We start from the raw sequence: 20,505 nt of genomic DNA, 5'->3' as shown, positions 1-20,505 counted from the left end.
TTTTCGCAGGTTTTATCAAGGTGGATGCTGTTCCCACCATGGGTTATTGTGGATTTAAATGAGATTTATGGTATATCGGTAGCGGATGTTGTTCCCGCAGGTTTTATAAAGGTTTAAGCTATTTACACTTGGTTTTGGTGTGTATTTTAATGGAATTTGATTGTGTATTCATGTTTTATCTCTGTTTTAAGAGCTTGTGTTATTGTTAGAGGCTGTTTACATGACTGTTGTGTTTTTGCTCGATAGAGGAGTGTCTTGCTGTGTGTGTGTATGTGTCAGCTGAGTGTGTGTGTCTCACCCCTCCCTTTTTCCATCTTATAACTTTGTCCCTTGTCTGTAACTGTGTGCGGGTGTCAGCTGAAAGAATTTTTTTTTTTTTTGGGGGGAAAAAGGAGAAAGTAGGGGACTGATCAACCCCCTTTCTTCTGTGGTTGCTTGTGTGTGGGGAGAAGTAGTTTCTCCATGGGCTGTAAAAAGCCATGAATTTTTTGTGGGTGTGTTTAAAGAAAAGTGGGGAAAGGACATCTCTGCCTTGAGTGTCAGAGAGAGAGTTTTCGTAAGTGTTTCGAGAGTGTTTAAAGAAAGTGGGGAAAGGTGATAAAGCATGAATGATTTAGAAATTAATAGGGAAAGATATTTGTAATGGTAACGATTATGAGCTTCGTTCAAGGACAGTTATTTAAAGAATATGAACCTCAATAAAATGAGGGGTTTGTTTATTTATGACAATGAGCCTGAACAGAAGACGTTTTAAAACAAAATATATAAAGTTAATTAAATGAGCTGTCTTGGAGACTATACATTAAGAAAATATAGTCAATGAGCTCCAGAAAGATGTTTTTAGAGGTTGAGAATAGGTGAAAGAAGAGCAAGGTGTAAAGCTGAGTAATTAATATGATAAATTGGGGAAACTGTAAGGTTTAAACATGGGAATTAAAGGGAAAATTGTTAATTGAACACTTGCTCTAATTTTGAATCTGGTTTCTTTGATATTGTTAATTTAGATTTGTGGTAGATAAAATATATTTGGTATTTTGTTTACTGCTTATTGTAAACAAATGTTTATCCTATGGTAGTTTGTCTAAAAATTTATTTTCTGCCTCGGTTTGAACTTTTTGTTAATCATTAAATATTTTGTAACTTGCTATTTCTGTAGTTCTCAAAATTTTGTTTTCACTTTTTATAATATATCTTGTAGTTTGACTGCTTATTGATGGTGTGCTGATGATGTTTGTTTTGTTCGGTTGGAAATTGATACTCTACATAATAGGCACGATGGTGGCTTGTTGACTGATGTGTTCAGTTATCTAAAATATAGTCTTTGTTTTTTTTTTTTCTGTTTATTACAAATCCTATTTCATATATTGGCGTGTTATTTGCGTCTGACTAAAGAGCTTTTTCGGTCCGTGGGTCGGTTTCATACTTCATGTAAATTAGGCTTCACTTGCTTTTAAATTCAATAATGTGTTTGAAGACAAGCTTATGTTTTCTATCCATCTGTGAAATTATTCACAAGGTTGAGGAGGTTCTGCTTTTATTGGCTGAGTTTGTAAACTTGACTGTAAAACTTTGAACTTTTTATTTTATATGAACTAAGGCGGACTGTGCTGAGAGCAGCGGCGGCTGCGTGGGCGATTTGCGTGGGTGCTGGGAAACTGTTTTAGTTCACTCTGAATTGATTTGCAATTAAAGGGTGAACTGGAACGAAGACCAATTCAGGTAAGGTCCAATTTTTTAATCAGCTCCTTACAGACATTATGGCTACTAGTAGAGACTTACATAATGAATTAAACGCCATTTACGGCGTGGGGAATTGGGAATGGAAATTGTTTGTAAAACAAATTGAAATAATAAATGAGGGATTAAAACAGGGAGAAATATATTTGGAAAAGCGGGATATTGTGCACAAAAGTGTGCTACAGAGATTTGAAACGTGGGCTAAAAATACACACAGGACACCAGGTCCGTATACAAAACACAAGGGGGAGGGGGCTACTGCCCCGCCTCCGCCATACAACATAGGCCACGTCCCACCAGCTGACACCATCCTGCCTGTCTTCAGTGTAGACTCGGGCACAGTGAGTTTACAGAGACAGACACACAAACGCAAACACAGACGGGAGGGGCTGGGCTCTGTGAGCAGGCAGCACACAGAGACACACAAGCGCACACACAGAAAATCTTTTTGAATTGCGGAGGCCACGAGAGTCAATTTTAATTGCACACACAAATATTAACACCGACTGTTCTGACATTATAGATACCACGGGAAATTATATAGAACAGGATAAACCGCGCCTTCACCATAAACAAACACTGAAAACACCATTTAATAACCAGATGCCACGAAAAACTAAACAAAACATTAGGATTAAAGCAGATTTAGAGGGCCATGTCACAACTGATGATGACTCTGACCATGATGACGGACATATAGCAGATGATGAGGACAGTGCAAACGGACGATGTGGTGATAGACGGATGACTGATTTGAACCATACATTGCGTATCATGGAAAACCTCATATTAGAAGAAAAGAGACAATTGGAATTAAAACAACAGACTTTAGAACGCGACATGCACACCTCAGACAAAACAGACATTTTGAGAAGAAGCACTAGACACCGACACCCGCCTGACAGATATAGGACTGACATTAAGGTCGGCACTATGCTTCCATTAGTGGCCACTAGTACAGGAACATATAAATATGTACCATTAAAAATTAGATAATAAAGACAAGGAGACAGTTAAGTTACAAAGGGACCTACTAACTTTTATACTAGCAGAAGCCAGGAAATATATTAATGATAATAAAAAGCAAACAAGGTCTGACACCATGATGCCTATGACTGCAGTACCACAAACATTCAATCAACCACCACAAACATACATGAACACACAAACATATATGCCAACCCAAACAGGGCCACCACAAAACCCACCGTATAATTATGGACTAATTTCATATTTCCCATATCAGCCCTACTCATGGGGCAGGTGGCGGGGTAATGGTAGGTGGAGGGGCAGGGTCCACCACCAGACCGGGGCTTGCCTAAGATGTGGAGCTTTGGATCACTGGGCAGCACAATGGAAGGCACCACTCTTTACTGACACCAGCTATCCACACCAGGCACTACACCCACAGGCCGCACCAAAACCGGAACTATCACCCTGCTGGCCAATACAGCATGGAGCCGTGGGGTGGACATTGACAGGGCCCAGAGGAGCACCAGGACAGCAGGGCCAGGGCAGAACCCATGCTGTCATTAACTGTGGGGGCCTCCAAAATCACTTTTCTGGCAGACACGGGAGCCACATTGTCAGCCATCAACACAGTATTACCCGCACACCTGATGAGACCTCAGCAGGATGAGTCGGTAGACATTTACTGGGGTTTAGTGACTGGACAGACGGTCTAGTCACCACCACTAATTGACTTGTTACAACAGTGGTCGCCTTGGATTACAGCCATGGCACTTTATGTTCCTCCGCCGACCCATTCCGTGTCACCCTGTTTTATGATGTAGGGGGAGATTTAACTTATTATGAATTTCTTTTCAAACAGAATTAGAGGGCACACAGTGGTCGGTTGATACCACAGGGATTTATGTGGGTCCTGAAGGGGTGGCATCTCCTGTTTCACTAACACCACAACAACATTATTGGTAAAAACTGTCTGACAAGGCGGCACCACACATTTCACTAGCTCTCCATCAGAGACAGGAGGCCAAGCAGTTGGGCCCTATGGTAAAAAGAGCAAATGAGGCCACGGATTGGGTCTGGACCTAGCTGCCTGGTGTCATGTTTTCAAAGTCAACATAGACATATCACATCACTGATAACTCACCAATCTTAGTCACATTGCACCATCAATTGCTGCCTAGACACCATGGTTGTGAGGACTGTGATTATCTACAGATGGAGGTATTATTAGCATCACTACCTGACACATTGTGGTCCACAGGACCAGATGATGTATGATAGACTAATCAGACACTTGTCTATTTTTGTATGAATATTACACAACCAATTTGGATTGCCCAATATAACCACAAAACCAGAGACTGTGTAAGACATGTTAGCATTTTTAGAACTGACTGGTTACAGCAGACAATACATTACTGACTTTGTCGGACGAACATAACCTTTTAGGGACATGGTGAAATTTATAGGGATGAGAAATTTGTCTGGTAAGCTGAATTGGACGGTGGAGTCGGTACAGGCGTTTATAGACGTTAAACAAACCTTATCAGTTGCAGTTGACTTAGCCAGATATGACTATTCACTACGTTTTTACATGGATGTTTCTGAAACAGACACTGTGATTAATGGTGTACTGTTTCAGAAAAAGGGGGAACGCAGAACTGCTAGCAGTAATTTCAGCATTAGAAGTGGCACATATAGGAAAACAACAAAACACTGGAAAATCTAAAACAATGGTGGCACCAATACATGTCAGCATTAGTGGTTGATCGCATCACTAAATGTCAGATTTGTAACACTCAGAATGTAGCAAAAGCATTTAAACTAGCTCCAGGAAGGTTTCCATTGCCAGATTATCATGGACATGAGATTCAAATGGATTACACAGATATGATTGACCCCATTAGGAGATATAGATATCTCCTGGTCGTTGTAGATAGATTCTCGGGGTGGGTGGAGGCACTCCCCACTCTGAGGGAAGATGTAAAATCAGTCTGTAAGTTTCTGATTGATTGTTGGATTCCGAACTATGGGTTTCCTAGAAAAACATTTTTTCAGATAACGGGAGTCATTTCACGAGTAAAACACTGCAGTGGGTGGAGCAGTCATTGGGGCTGCGCCATAGCTATGGTTGTGTGTATCATCCTGCCTCACAAGGTCAGGTGGAGAGGATGAATCAAACTTTGAAAACCAAATTAGCAAAAATTAAACTGGCCACGGGCATGAATTGGCTTGAGGCCCTTCCAATTGCTTTAATTAGTGTCTGTAGTTCAGTAAATAGAACTATAGGATTTACTCCTTTTAAATTAGTGAGAGGCATGCCATTTCCGGGCACCAACAATGCGCTTGCGTCCCCACAGAAACCACGTCAAGCAGAGTACCGACAGCTATATGAAGAACTAAAAGCTGTTTGTAAAGATTTCTCTATACAGGTGCAGGAAAGGAGAGAAGGAGAAGAAACGGAGGAGAAGGATCCAGAAGTGACAGTCTCACCCTGGGTCCTCCTGAAGGTCATCAAGCGGAAGTGGTACGAACCTCGCTGGACAGGACCCTACCAGGTGACAGAGAGAACCAGTTGTGCAGTCCGGCTGAAGGGTAAAGGCTTATAGTGGTACCACCTCACACAGTGCAGAGCCGCACCGACACCTAACATCAAACATTCACTGAAGGAAAACAACACCTCAGAAGAGGCTGATCAAGCAGCCTCAACCAACATAGGGGCAGAATAATCCCCTGAGGCAGGGGCACGACAAGGAAAGTCTATCCTTGCCCCCAGAGCAGATCCCTACCAACGGATGAAGAATACACTTTAACACATACACATATAGGGCTCATTGTAATCTCTTAGTCCAGAGGGTGAGTGGTAGGACAGAGGTGTCCACTCCTAACAGGAGTGGTGTAATTGCCCGCTACCACCACAATCTGCCATCACGCTCTACCTAGGTCACTCGCCAAACCGGGGGTGACCTAGGCAGACCAATCTAACATTAATTGTTTACCATTTATCTAAATGTATTGACCTGTCAGTTGGACAGGTCAAAAGGGGGAATTGTTGTAGAAAACAATTTTATTACTTTGTGTTTGTTGACAAATATCCTTAAATGATGATTAGTTAAATTAGCATTTATAACTACATACTCATTGTGTGAAATCCTGTACCCTATATGCATGTATTTGAATGACTAACCAGTATTTACATTATGAATTACTTACACATGTAGTTAAACATTTTTGCTTGATTCTGCACCACTAACTCATATGATAATTACTCCTCAAAACATATTATAAGCTAACTTCACTATATGGCATGATAACTTGATATTTACACACAGTTTTAATTCTTAACGTCTAACCTTGAACGGATGTGCACTCCAGGATTGTAACACACTGACATCATAGTGTTGGGCACGGAGGCGCTGATCTGTAGCTTCTGTTTGTGGCTTTGAAGTGCATTTCTGACTCCCTAAATTTTAGTCTCTAGGGAAAAAGTGCTGAGAAGAGAGGCCCATGGTCAGCCTGACCAGATAAAGAATGTCTTCAGGGTCACAACAGGCACCTGAATATTGCACGTGAAGAGCTGAGTACTAACACGTGAAATCATGCATATTAATATACGCTAATCAGCCAGAAACGCCTCACCACCAGGCTATACGTCATCATGGGTATAACGTTTTGAGTCAGATGATGGGAGGTCAGAATTTTCACTTGGGAGGGGTATTAGACTGTTCTCAATGTGTGAATTCTCCTGGATCCAGTATTTTGGTAAATAAATACTTTGATTTGCTTTGAACTTCACTCGACTGGTGTCTGCGACTCTCTCGTAACGGACATGCCTCCCCCGAAGAGGGAGAGTGTATTTTGGACCTTTTTGTTATTTTCTCATTAGTTGGTAAATTTTAAATACTTTGAGAATGGTCCAAAGAAACATTTTTATCTTCAGGAGTAAGTAGTGTTTAGGGTGTAAGGAGTAGTGTTTAGGGAGGATGGAGTAGTGTTTAGAACACTCATTCTGGGGACTCCATTGTTCTGCTGGGGGACTTCAACGCTTACGTGGGTAATGACAGTGAGACCTCGGGGGGCGTGATTGGGAGGAATGGCCCCGCTGATCTGAACCCGAGTGGTGTTCAGTTATTGGATTTCTGTGTCCGTCACAGTTTGTCCATTACGAACACCATGTTCAAGCATAAGGGTGTCCACAAGTACACCTGGCATCAGGATACCCTAGGCCGCATTTCGATGATCGACTTTATAGTCGTATCATCTGACCTGCGGCCATATGTTCTGGAAACTCGGGTGAAGAGAAGCTCTGAGCTGTCAACTGATCACCACCTTGTGGTGAGTTGGATCAAATGGCGGGGGAGGATGCCGGACAGACCTTGCAGGCCCAAACGTGTGCTGAGGGTTTGCTGGGAACGTTTAGCAGAGGAACCTGTCAGAAAGATCTTCAACTCCCACATCCAGCAGAGCTTCGACTGCATCCCGGGGGAGGCTGGTGACATTGAGTCCGAGTGGGCCATGTTCCGGACCTCCATTGTTGAGGCGGCTGAACAGAGCTTTGGCTGCAAGGTTGTCAGTGCCTGTTGGGGTGGCAATCCCCGCACTCGGTGGTGGACACCCCGGGGCTGTCAAGCTGAAGAAAGAGTCCTATCGAGCCTGGTTGGCTCAGGGTACTCTGGAGGCAGCCGACAAAAACTCGGGTGTGGGAGGAGTTCGGTGAGAACATGGAAAACGACTTTCGGTCGGCTCCAAGAAGTTTCTGGCAAACCATCAGGCGACTCAGGAGGGGAAAGCAGTTTTCCACCAACACTGTATATGGTGGGGGTGGGGAACTGTTGACCTCGACTGGGGACGTCACCAGACGGTGAAAGGAATACTTCGAGGATCTTCTCAATCCCATCAGCACGTCTTCCACAGAGGAAGCAGAGCTTGGGAACCCCGGGGGGGCTCGTCTATCACTGGGGCTGAAGTGGCCAAGGTGGTAGGGAAACTCTTTGGGGGTAGGGCCCCGGGGGTGGATGAGGTTCACCCCGGGTTCCTCAAGGCTCTGGATGTTGTGGGGCTGTCCTGGTTGACACGCCTTTGCAACATCGTGTGGACATCGGGGGCAGTGCCTCTGGACTGGCAGACTGGGGTGGTGATTCCCCTTTTTAAAAAGGGGGATCGGAGGGTGTGTTCCAACTATAGGGGGATCACACTCCTCAGCCTCCCCGGTAAGGTCTATGCGGGGTACTGGAGAAGAGAGTCTGACTGATAGTTGAACCTCGGATCCAGGAGGAACAATGCGGATTCCGCCCCGGTTGTGGAACACAGGACCACCCCTTTACCCTCGCTAGGATCCTGGAGGGTGCATGGGAGTTTACTCAACCAGTCTACATGTGTTTTGTGGATCTGGAGAAGGCATTCGACCGTGTCCCTCGGGGTATTCTGTGGGGGGTGCTCAGGGAGTATGGGGTACTGGGCTCTTTGTTACGAGCTATCCAGTCCCTGTACAAACAGAGCAGGAGTCTGGTTCGTATGGCTGGCAGTAAGTCCGACTGGTTTCCAGTCGGAGTTGGACTCCGTCAGGGCTGCCCGTTGTCACCGGTTTTGTTCACAATTTTTATGGACAGAATTTCTCGGCGTAGCCAAGTGGCGGAGGGTGTCCGGTTTGGTGGTCTCAGGATCCCATGTCTGCTTTTTGCAGATGATATGGTCTTGTTGGCTTCATCGAGCCGGGACCTCCAGCTCTTGCTGGACCAGTTTGCAGCCGAGTGTGAAGCGATAGGGATGAGGATCAGCACCTCCAAGTCCGAGTCCATGGTACTCAGTCGGAAAAGGGTGGAGTGCTCTCTCCAGGTTGGAAGTGAGATCCTGCCTCAAGTGGAGGAGTTTAAATACCTCGGGGTCTTGTTCACGACTGAGGGAAACATGGAGCGTGAGATTGACAGGCGGATCGGTGCAGCGTCAGCAGTAAGAAGAGAGAGCTGAGCAGAAAAGCAAAGCTCTCGATTTACCATTCAATCTACGTCCCAACACCTATGGCCACAAGCTTTGGGTAGTGACCGAAAGAACGAGATCGCGGGTACAAGTGGCTGAAATGAGTTTTCTCCGCAGGATGTCTGGACTCTCCCTTAGAGACAGGGTTAGGAGCTCGGACATCCGGGAGAGACTCGGAGTGGAGCCGCTGCTCCTCCACGTCGAGAGGAGCCAGTTGAGGTGGTTCGGGTATCTGGTTCGGATGCCTCCTGGACGCCTTCCTGGTGAGGTGTTCCGGGCATGTCGAACGGGGAGGAGGCCCCGGGGCAGACCAAGAACATGCTGGAGAGACTACTTGTCTCGACTGGCCTGGGAACGCCTCGGTATACCCCTGGAGGAGCTGGAGGCGGTGGCTGGGGAGAGGGAGGTCTGGGTTTCTTTGCTCCGACTGCTTCCCCCGCGACCCGGACCCGGATAAGCGGTGGATAATGGATGGATGGATGGATGGAGTAGTGTTTAAAGTGTAAGGAATAGTGTTTAGGGAGGAGGGAGTAGTGTTTAAGGTGTAAGGAATAGTGTTTAGGGAAGAGGGAGTAGTGTTTAGAGTGTAAGGAGTAGTGTTTAAGGTGTAAGGAATAGTGTTTAGGGAGGAGGGAGTAGTGTTTAGAGTGTAAGGAGTAGTGTTTAAGATGTAAGGAACAGTGTTTAGGGAGGAGGGAGTAGTGTTTAGAGTGTAAGGAGTAGTGTTTAAGGTGTAAGGAATAGTGTTTAGGTAGGAGGGAGTAGTGTTTAAGGTGTAAGGAGTAGTGTTTAGGGAGGAGGGAGTAGTGTTTAGAGTGTAAGGAGTAGTGTTTAAGGTGTAAGGAATAGTGTTTAGGTAGGAGGGAGTAGTGTTTAAGGTGTAAGGAATAGTGTTTAGGGAGGAGGGAGTAGTGTTTAGAGTGTAAGGAGTAGTGTTTAAGGTGTAAGGAATAGTGTTTAGGTAGGAGGGAGTAGTGTTTAAGGTGTAAGGAATAGTGTTTAGGGAGGAGGGAGTAGTGTTTAGAGTGTAAGGAGTAGTGTTTAAGGTGTAAGGAATAGTGTTTAGGTAGGAGGGAGTAGTGTTTAAGGTGTAAGGAATAGTGTTTAGGGAGGAGGGAGTAGTGTTTAGAGTGTAAGGAGTAGTGTTTAAGGTGTAAGGAATAGTGTTTAGGTAGGAGGGAGTAGTGTTTAAGGTGTAAGGAATAGTGTTTAGGGAGGAGGGAGTAGTGTTTAGAGTGTAAGGAGTAGTGTTTAAGGTGTAAGGAATAGTGTTTAGGGAGGAGGGAGTAGTGTTTAAGGTGTAAGGAATAGTGTTTAGGGAGGAGGGAGTAGTGTTTAGAGTGTAAGGAGTAGTGTTTAAGGTGTAAGGAATAGTGTTTAGGGAGGAGGGAGTAGTGTTTAAGGTGTAAGGAATAGTGTTTAGGGAGGAGGGAGTAGTGTTTAAGGTGTAAGGAATAGTGTTAGGGAGGAGGGAGTAGTGTTTAAGGTGTAAGGAATAGTGTTTAGGGAGGAGGGAGTAGTGTTTAGGGAGGAGGGAGTAAGTTTGAGCACATGGTGGTTGTCATGGCAATGTCAAACTTTGAGTTGCCTCCGTTGCTAAAGCTAAGCGCTTTCTTTCTCTATGAACATAGAGACTATGTGAACGGCGTTCTCTTATTTCTCAGAGGAGAAAACCTTTTTATCCTTCTTTGTAAGATATGGCCCTCGACGACCCAAGAGTGGAATGGCTCCGAGACCGAGTCTGCGCGGCACTTTTTCTGCCCGAACCCAAATGTTTTGAGGAGCTTCTGAGCCGCGGAGACGGAGAAGAGGAGCAGAAAATCCTCCAGTTTTTAAACGAAATCACAGAAGGGGAGTCCACCTCGGCGCTTCTGTTTTATAAACGTTTACGAGAGGAAGAAGTGGAAGTGATGGTCCCTAATGGTAACCAGACGTCTGGGCTCTTCTACTGGGGTCTGTCTAACGGTTATTTAAAGGAGAACTCCACCGTTTTTCAAAAATTAAAGTTTAGGCTATTTTATTTCGACATTTAAGTTCTAATGAGTACAAATGAAGTATGAATATGAAGCTGTTGGTCAACAATAATGAGCAAGTTTAAGGATTAGTGAGTAGAGTAGGGCTGGGGGGTAAAGAGAAGGGAGTATTGTAGTAAACTAGGGAATAGTGGGTGATATGGTGTTGAATGTGTGAGGAGCAGAGATTAGGGGGAGGGGGGTGGGGTAGAGAGAATAAAGAATAGGGATCATCCCTCTTTTACAGGAGAACCCTACTGGGTTTGAAAATTCCTCCCTTAATTAAAGGTGCATTGCGCATTCCCTTCTATTTCTAACTCGTTCAAATAAACTGTAAATTCGGAGATCATTATTAAAAATAGATATATTTGACCAACTGCGTGAACAGGTTCTGAGAAACCTGACTCACAGTGGTTCTCCTTTTGGTGCGTGGTGGTTGCTTAGAACTGAGGATGTGCGACCTCTGGCGGCCAGCGAGGTGAATTACAACTACACGCCCGGGCACTGCACTGAAACTGCCTAGTGCACCTTTAATCGGTTACGATGTAAACAAACGTACAGGGTCCGACAGCCTAATGGATATTTGGTGTGAAATGCTCTGTTCCAGAGATGGAGTGGTTGTGAAGATATTAAAGGGGGTTTCCATCAAGTTTAGAAATGTCTGGATTAAATCTTTTTTTAAAGATATTACACAGTCATTTACAGTGTTTTAACGTTAATTTCTGTCTGTGTGTGTGTCTAGGGGGTGGGGATTGTTCTCAGTGGTGCTGATATTTACCTGCTGTCTGAAATGTATAGAATAAGATGGTTAAATACGGTCAGTGCAGTCATTTAGAGTGGAGCTGGAGGGAGGGAATTGTTCACAGTGGTTGTGAATGGAACCAGACGACTGAGGTTTAAAGGGGTAATTTACTATATTTTTAAAAAGTGTGCATACATTTATATATTTGATGTATTATTAGACACTACGGTGCCTCTGGGTTTTAAACACTGTGACCACTCACTGTCCGCCCTTAACTCGAGGGTCCACCTGGTAGATGTAAAGTCAGAGACAGTAGCTCATCACAGGACACAGGACGCTGTCGGCTGGGTGTTCAGTCCAGACCTGAGGGGGTTAAAAGCTTCAGCAGCACTGCTGTGTCTGATCCACTCTACACCAGGGCAACACTGAGGTTGTGCTGCGTGGCAGCATCTGAGGTCCATTTCACATGTGGAAGAAAATAACATAAGCACAGATCTTAAAGTTAAATCTGTGGTGAGGTCAGTCCTCCTTTCTTTGTCCTTATTTTCTCCTGAAACGTGTTCACAGAGGCTCCAAAGAAAATACAAAAAAACAAAAAAAAAACTCTGAGATTTCAATACACTTACACAGATTACATTTCATCAGTCTATAAGTCTTCATAATAAACAGTTGTTACAATTTTTAATATCACTCATATAATGGTTTATCACTATCAAAAATTACTAATAATAAACAATTCAATAGAAACATATGACATAATATTGTCTTTTCAGCAATTTTGTCTTCTGATGTGATGTTGATGACATATTGAGCTTCAGCAAGTCTTCACCATTCTGTTTCAAAGTCCTTCTGTTTTATTGTCCTCTTTTGAGATTTTGGATCCCTGTAGCATTTCAGGAATCTCGAACAGCCATCCTCCCTTACAGTGATCTTCCCCCCTTTTCTTTCTGGAAGAAAGAAACAACAGCCAGTATCTTTTGCAAAAATGACAGATGCAAATAAACATCAAATAAAACTTTAATAAAAGTAACATTAATGGATTAATACGTTTTATAAGCTACAGTGTATACTTCATCCTACAATCTTTATACTTGATTACTAAATAATAAACCTAACAGAATAAAAGATAATGTCATAAGTGAATAGAAAAATATATAATAGTGGATATTCAAAATGGATATCTTTCTACCAGGTTGTTTTCCAACATTTCCTCCTCATGTTTGTCTGAGTCGGTTCTACTTAATAATGGCATCTGTACATGATTTCCAGGCATTACAACTCCAACCCATTTCAAAATCATAGCTTTCGCACAAGTTAACAACAGTGTACAAAAACAAAACATTATACACACTGCTAAAAGAGCTGCTCCAAAAACTTGAGCCAACATTGCTCCTAGTGGTCCTAATTTCTCCAATAACCAAGCATTCACAGACCATCCAGCTCCTTTTGATGGACCAAACGCCTCCCTTATATGCTTCAATGCTTCTATAACACTAGTCATATTATCCGTATTATCCGGAATCAAAGTATAACAGGCATCCCCAGTTAGATTCAAAGCCACACATAAACCCCCTTGCTTAGCTAAAATGTAATCCAGAGCCATGTCATGTCTCAACAATGTTAATCTGTGACTTTTTTGAGTATTTGACAAATACTGAAACCTTCTTATTGTTTCATTAGCAAACCCTTGTAAAGTGTACGTAATATTATCTGTATGATCCGCTAAAAATGTCACACCATACCATGGGAATAATCCTATACCCCATTTTTCTCCTATACTGATTCTCCAATGATATGCTTCCAAGTTATGAAATTGAGCCATTTCCCTTTTCTTTCTTCTCACAGAATTACCTTCAGAATTCCCTTCATCAGTTGCTTCAACTTTTTGGAGAGTATAAACCTCATAAGGAAGCTTTAATGTTGCCATATAACAACAGCCTGTCAACCCATATGGTAGAAATATGTATGCTTTATCTCCACAAACCCACCAAATATCCTTAAAATTTCCTATAGTCACATTTACAGGCAAAATGTCATACCGCACCATTAATGTTCTACTCAGTTTCCTATCTGGTGTATGTAAATTCACTTTAAACAAAACATCCTTAGGTTTAGGCTCTTTAAAATTCATCAAAATTCATAACGAGCACAATCAGATATTCCCATAAACATCCCCTGTCCATTGTGAGTATCATTGGAACAAAAACAGTCTTTAGTCTTCACAGATTTTACTTCCATCGCATCAGGCCGTGCTGTCAGTATATTTTCATGCTGATTAAGGAAATTCACATATGGTAACTTCATCAACCAAGTACAATTTAATCTAGGTCTAAACAAATGCACTGATAAAGCCATTATTATATCTTCTTCAGAGTTTTGCTGATATATTAACCACGATAAAGCATAAGATTGACACATAGCATGCAATGGCCATGTGCTTGGTGATGGAACTTTCACCACACATTGACCAGTCAACATCGTACTCATTCTTACGGAATGGGTTATTTGCTAAAACCATAAATTTCTAGATGCCCATGGGTCTGTGATTTGTAACACTGAAGAATCAAATCCATATGCTTTCCATTTTGCTTCTCTTTTCTGTAATGCATGGTAATGGTCAGTCATTTTTTCAGATGTCCAGTCAAAATCAAAAAACTCTCTCTGCCCTTCTAAAGTGATTTTCTCAGTGGTTACTAAACCCTTTGAATCCATGTCTTCCATTGGGTTTCTAGCTTCAAAAGTCACTTGACTGATATTCACTTTATGCTCCATATTTAACTCTGGACCCTGTGTTATGTTTACTTCCTTCTGCAATGGAAAGGACATTACTTCTGGAGTCTGGGTTACTTTTACAACATTATGTGATCTTGTTATTTTTCCATTTTCAACAGTTGTGCTAGTTTCAGATGTACCCGAAGCAGAAGTCATCATTGGCAGTGTAGTGCTATTCATCTCTTTTAATGGCATATCTAAAGTAGTAATCTGATTAGTTACATTATTTCCTTTACTTATTTCTGGAGCTAAAGTAATTGGCTTAATTTGTTCTTTAGTAACCTTTAAAGTCATTGCCATAGTGGTTTGGTCCTGAACTCTTTTAATAGATGTAAAAACTTCAATAGGACTCTGGTCTTTTATCATCACTATCACTGTACGAGTTATGTACCCTTCTCTCCACACATTTTGAAATGGCACAAACTTAAGCTCTGGTTCCAAATAAGTACAAGTGTATTCCCCTTGATCTTCCCATGTAACATTACGTAAAAGAATTGAACAATCATCTCTAACTCTGAACCACCTAAAGGCATTAAACAAAAGATACTTTCTCTGGTCATGAGGCAAATGATCAACTTCAGGTCCTGTTAACACCACTTTTTCACCACGACTATTTTTCCACTCAGGAGGACTATTACTCCCTGTATTAAATCTTCCACATTTACAGGGAAGATGAACTGCTTTACCTAATTTAGCTTTAACCACTGTCTTGAAAGGTGATGACGTTGTTGAAATTATCAAAGGCATTAGTGTAGTTAGATGTGATCCATTTACCCCCTCACTAACTTTTGACACTGGAAAAGTAAAATTCTTTAAAGTTTCATTCTCTTTAGTTCTCATACCGTTTAGGTCTAACCTTTTTCCGAACTGGTCTTTGACTCTTTTCTTGATCCAAGTCTCTGAACTGTTTTGAAATGGAATTACTGCTTTCTGGAATGGGACCTGCTGTTTCTGGGACATATTGAAATTCAACTTCTCCAAACCTTTTGTCTCGTTTACAATCTGCTGTGTCATGTCTGGCATCGTCAGAAATATACACAGAGTCATCAGCATCATCCAAACCAGGGACAATCTCCTCTTCAGGAGATCTACTCTGATTTGTTTCTTGCATGTTATTTTCAACCTCTTCTCCCTCATGTTCTTTTGGTCCTCCTGAACCTGCAACCTCACCTCCCTTTGAGAAAGGCTCCTCTTCACTTGGTGCTTTAACACAGTGAGATAAATGATACCACGTTGGAGACCCCTTGACTTGAACTGCCATTCCAGTACTGCGAACAACTTCAAAAGGTCCTTCTCTGCGTTCGTTATACCATTTTCTTCTAAATACCTTTACAAACACCTTGTCTCCAGGCTGCACTGTATTCATCCTTTGCTCATCCAGCCTCTCCTGCTCCTCCTCTTTTCTTTGCTTTTCTGAAACGTATGTGGATATTCTTTTATGTAAATTAGCTAAGTATGAAACATATGCTCTCATATCATCTTCTAAAAGAGCTAAACTTGGACCTTTCCCACTTGTACGCAAACATGGCGTTGGCATTCGTCTGCCTGTCATCAACTCATGAGGAGTCATGTGTAAATCACGCAGCTCACTTGAGCGACAAACCATTAATGCTAATGGAAGTGCTGCTATCCAATTTAACCCCGTGTGCTGACAGATTTTAACAATCCGATTTTTCAAGACACCATTCATTTTTCACAAATCCCTTGACTTTGCGGATGGTACACAGCTCCCAGACGCTGTTTAATTCCCAATTTTTGCAAAATTAATTTCACTGTTTTATCCACAAACTCTTTCCCATTATCTGAGGATATTCGATCTGGAAGTCCCCACCTGCTTATGACTTCTCTACACAAAAACTTTGACAACAGTTTGTGCATCTTTACACTTAGTTTATGACCTATTTCTCATCTGGTGCACTAAGTAGAATATCATCCATGTATTGAATAACTGTACTTTTTAACTTCTGATCTACCCCAACTAAATCATCTTTCAATACTTTATTGAAAATGTGAGGACTATGTTTATATCCCTGTGGTAATCTCTTATACTCATAGAATTGTCCCTTGTAAGTAAACCCAAATAAACCCTGACTTTCTACACTTAGTGGAACGCTAAAAAATGCTCCACATAAATCTAATACTGTGAAATACTTTGCATCCGGAGGATTTTGGGCTAACAAAACATGTGGATCTGGCACTTCTGCTGGAAAGTCTGCGACTACTTCATTTACTGCTCTCAAATCATGTACTAAACGATAAGAGTTATCTGGCTTCTTCACAGGCAACAAAGGTGTATTACTCTGCGGATTCTGTGTTATCTTCAGAACATCTGCCTTCACAAGACCTTCAATTTGTGGTTCGATCCCTTTGATTGCTTCTTCATTCAAAGGATACTGAAGCTTTCACGGAGGTTTTGTTCCTGGTCGGAGTTCAACTTTCACTGGTTGAGCTGACTTCACAAATCCAATGTCAGTGCTGTGTTGTGACCATAAACATGATCTTCACTCCTCCAGATGGAAAGATTCTCTTTAAGCGGTTTAAAGACAACTTCTTCTGCTTCTGCCATCATTTCACCTATTTGTTTCTGCTCACAATCTTCAGACACCAGCAAAGTCACATGTGGTACACTTTTTCCCATCTCAAACTCTTTACGCAAGTAATCATTTTTGTCTATCTTCATAGCAGCTCCTTGTGGTCCCAAAATTAAGCAACATGAACGTAATTCAACTTGCTTTGGTTGATGACTCAGCCATTGTTCTCTATCTGATTGTTCAGCATCCTTAAAGTATTTCAGTGTACAATGAAATGGATACTCTGGAGACTTTGCATCAGGCATGTTTGCTACAATAAACTTCTCCCACATCTTGGCTGGTTCCAAGAATTCTTTGCTAAGATTTCCAATCCAAAATACTGAAGAAGCTTCAGTCTCTGTTTTCATCATCAGTTGATCAATCATTTCACTCGGCACTTCTACCAGGCAGCCGTCTGGTGTGCATTTTATTGTACAGTTCAGTCTGCACAAAGCATCTCTTCCCAAAAGTGCAATAGGTGTATGTTCTGATACCAGGATGGGTATTGTAGTCATCAGATGTTTATAGCAGAGCTCAATTGGTTCTGTGAGAGGAATCAGCTGTTTTACTCCCTCAAACCCGATTGTCCGAATCATCTGACCAGACTTGGGGAGGTGTATAGCATCTTCAGGCCGAATACAGGTGAAAGCAGCTCCACTATCTGCCATCATTGTCAATGGTCGATTATTTATTTTCACCTCTATTGTTGGATCTCTCTCCGGCCCTATTGCTACCAGCTGACACCTCCCACACGAGTTCTCTGGGCATCCCTAGAATCCTGGTTCCGGGCCCCTATAAGGGTTCACAGGTCCCTTGATTGACCTTGGTTGTCCTCTGAATCCTCCTCTAAAGTATCCCCTGAAGTTTCCTCCTGGCCGGTTGCATTCACGAGCAAAATGACCAAACTGTCCACAATTATAGCACACTTCAGGAGGCTGCTGAAAGTTCAGACTGAATCTTCCTGGTCTTCCTCTTCCTAGATTTCCTTGACTTCTTCCTCTCCATGTCTGCACCTGACCAAACACTGGCTGTGGCCAGGGAGTCACTGGAGCAACTGATGCTGACTGGCTCACTTGAGGTTGAGTCTGATCCAGATGCGGTCCTGGCTGATTAGGAGGCTGACTTTGTATGACTACAGCTTGTTTCTTTTCTTTTTTCTTGTTGTCCACCAATTGTATTTGGTTCAGCTTTCTGAGGGTCTCTTCATCCTGTATTTTCTGATCATGTTCCTTCTTTCTATATAGCTCCACTTGATGGGCTATATGATCTGTATAGACACTCTTTGCCATGCTTCCGACACCCACTGGTAAGGGTAGTCCCTTCTGTAATTTGGCTCGCAAATTGACTGCTCCATCTGATTTAAATCTGGATCATTTCCTGTGACATTTCTCCATACCTGATGGACTCTTGACACATAGGCTCTCGGGTTCTCATCTTCTCCCAAAGGCTCAATCAGGATATAGTCAGGATGCACATTGGTTGGAAATTAATCTTTCAATGCTCTCCACATTCGACCTCTGATTGCAGCAAACAGCTCTGGATCATTAACAGCAGTTCTTACATATCATTCTAGGCCCGCTTTCTGTAGAATTTCTTCCATGGCTGGAACTCCCAGGAGATTTGCTAAAAGTCTCTTTATGTCACCTATTGCTGGCTGCGTTCCCACCAGAAGCTCTTCCAATTTTGAAATCCAAGGATGTGCTCCTTCTTGCAAAGTAGGCAACTTTTCCATGATATCTGACATATCTGTATTTTGCCAAGGCTTGTATTCCAAATTCTGTCCACGGACTATCACTGGACACATCTTTTCAAGTGATTTCCCTTTCTTTGGACGCAATGTGTATTGTCTTTCAGATTTTTTAGTGTCTTCATTTTTCAGATCCTCCTCATATGTCTGCAACTCTTTCAGTTGTGTCTCCAGTGAGCTAGAAGCATTATCTAAGTTCAATAAACATTGGTCTATACTTTTTTCTACTTCTCTCAAAGCTCTTCGTCTGTCTTCTCCTCTCGTGCTGGATGTTGCAGGAAAGAATCCTCTTTCAGAGAAAGATCCCTTACTCTTCCATCCATCATCACTTTCTTCATTCTCTGTTTCATCAGAACTTCCATCTCTTGAGTCCTCTTTCCTCCTACCCACATCTCCTCTTTTTTCTGCTTTAGCTAGCATTCGTCTGATGGCTGGATCATATCCACCCATGGCCTCCTCCTGGTCACTCAGATCCTCATCTCCAATGGTCCTCCTTCTCATTCTCAGTTCACCTCTAGTCTGCAGACGTCGAATTTTCTTCTTGCTTTTGGAACTCGGATACAGTTTTATCGTTGTCTCTGCTTGTCCTGTTTCAATGATGCATTCATCTTCGTCTTCAATGTGATAATTTCCTCCTTGACTAATCACTGGAAGCTGAAGATAGGCTTTTTCACTTTTCACTTCCTTCTCATAAGGTGGTGGTGTCTTAACTGAGTCCACATGTGAAAAAGACACATTAACTTCGGCCGTCTGTCTTTCGGTTTTCTTCGTAAGTTGGTTAATCGCATCTACACTTTTCTCCCTCTTGTCCTTCGCTGCCTTCATCAGTTTCTGACTCTCTTGTTCAAATAACTGGAGAATGCCAAGCTCTTTTTTTTTTCCTTTCGCTTTTCTCCTTTACGCCCTTTCTTCTGTCCTGCTTTATATGTTGATACAAGTACCTCTATTGTTTTAATTACATCTGGGTTAAGTGTCCCCTCTACCGGCCATGGTTGGTCTATGTCAGGCCATCGCTTATAAAATTTTTCTGATATTCTTGCTATGCCTTTTATTAAAGGATTTTTCTTAACTATATCAACAGGAGTAACCCCTTTTGAAACATTAGTACCCATTTTTGGCATAATAATGACTAAATATGTTCCCAACTTACACTTATTAATTATTTCTCTCCCTTTTTTTTCCTCTGTTTATACGCCACTATATTACCACAATCAATAAAAATTAATCCCCAATTGAATTTGCCAACTTCAGAGAAATCAAACCTTAATATGCAATACAATTCACACCACTAAATCCCCTTTACTAAGTAATATAACTACTAAGTGCACCATAAACCTAGATTTATTAAACATTCAATAACTACCTTGTAATTAAAGAATATACAAACTTATATAAGACTCAACAAGCACTTCTAAATATGATTACCACTAAATATTTGCAACCCCATACACTTATAGCAAAGCTTAAATCAAAAATCCCTTTTCAAATAATAATTTTTTTTCATAAACCTCGTTGTTAATTCTTTATAATCTAATTATTATCTTAAAAATGAACAACCTGTTGCCAAGCTTTCTTTGAAGAAGTCTATGTCATGTACTATAGCACCAATAATGGACTAAATGCAAATAGATAAACAAATCAATGAATTTCCAATTATTACTTTTTAATAATGAGACCTATTAATGATTTAATCTAAATGTATCAATGCAGGTGTTTGTGAAAGAAGTTTGTGGATAAAATGACTGGCCTTTGTGCAGTCTGCTCTGCTATGGGCAAATTTGACCCCCCTTTTTTCCTCCTGGTCCTCTTCTCACCGTCTCCTCACAGATGAGAGAATTCACACACACACACACACACCCCACAGGATAAAAAGACAAATATAAATTTAATACATTCAGCTTACTTCTTAGTAATTAAACATTCAATATGCTTATTTGTATTTTATTTACCAACATTTAGTTCATTCATAACATTTTTACC

At 41.9% G+C, this 20,505-nt stretch overlaps 1 protein-coding gene across 2 annotated transcripts in view; it reads left to right on the top strand.

Moving 5' to 3' along the window:
- Nucleotides 1–10,241: 10,241 nt before the first annotated feature.
- The window catches only part of LOC136677671 (dynein axonemal heavy chain 10-like), a 137,773-nt gene continuing 127,509 nt past the window's right edge, over nt 10,242–20,505 (top strand). For both annotated transcript variants that reach the window (XM_066655266.1, XM_066655265.1), the window contains exon 1: nt 10,242–10,605. In XM_066655266.1, the coding sequence (XP_066511363.1) occupies nt 10,380–10,605 (226 nt within the window). In that variant the 5' untranslated portion in view covers nt 10,242–10,379. The remainder of the gene's footprint in view (nt 10,606–20,505) is intronic.

This window comes from Hoplias malabaricus, chromosome Y, assembly GCF_029633855.1.
Source record: "Hoplias malabaricus isolate fHopMal1 chromosome Y, fHopMal1.hap1, whole genome shotgun sequence".
NCBI lineage: Eukaryota > Metazoa > Chordata > Actinopteri > Characiformes > Erythrinidae > Hoplias > Hoplias malabaricus.
The sequence above is the reverse complement of the archived record's forward strand: the minus strand, read 5'-3'. Positions and strand labels throughout refer to the sequence as shown.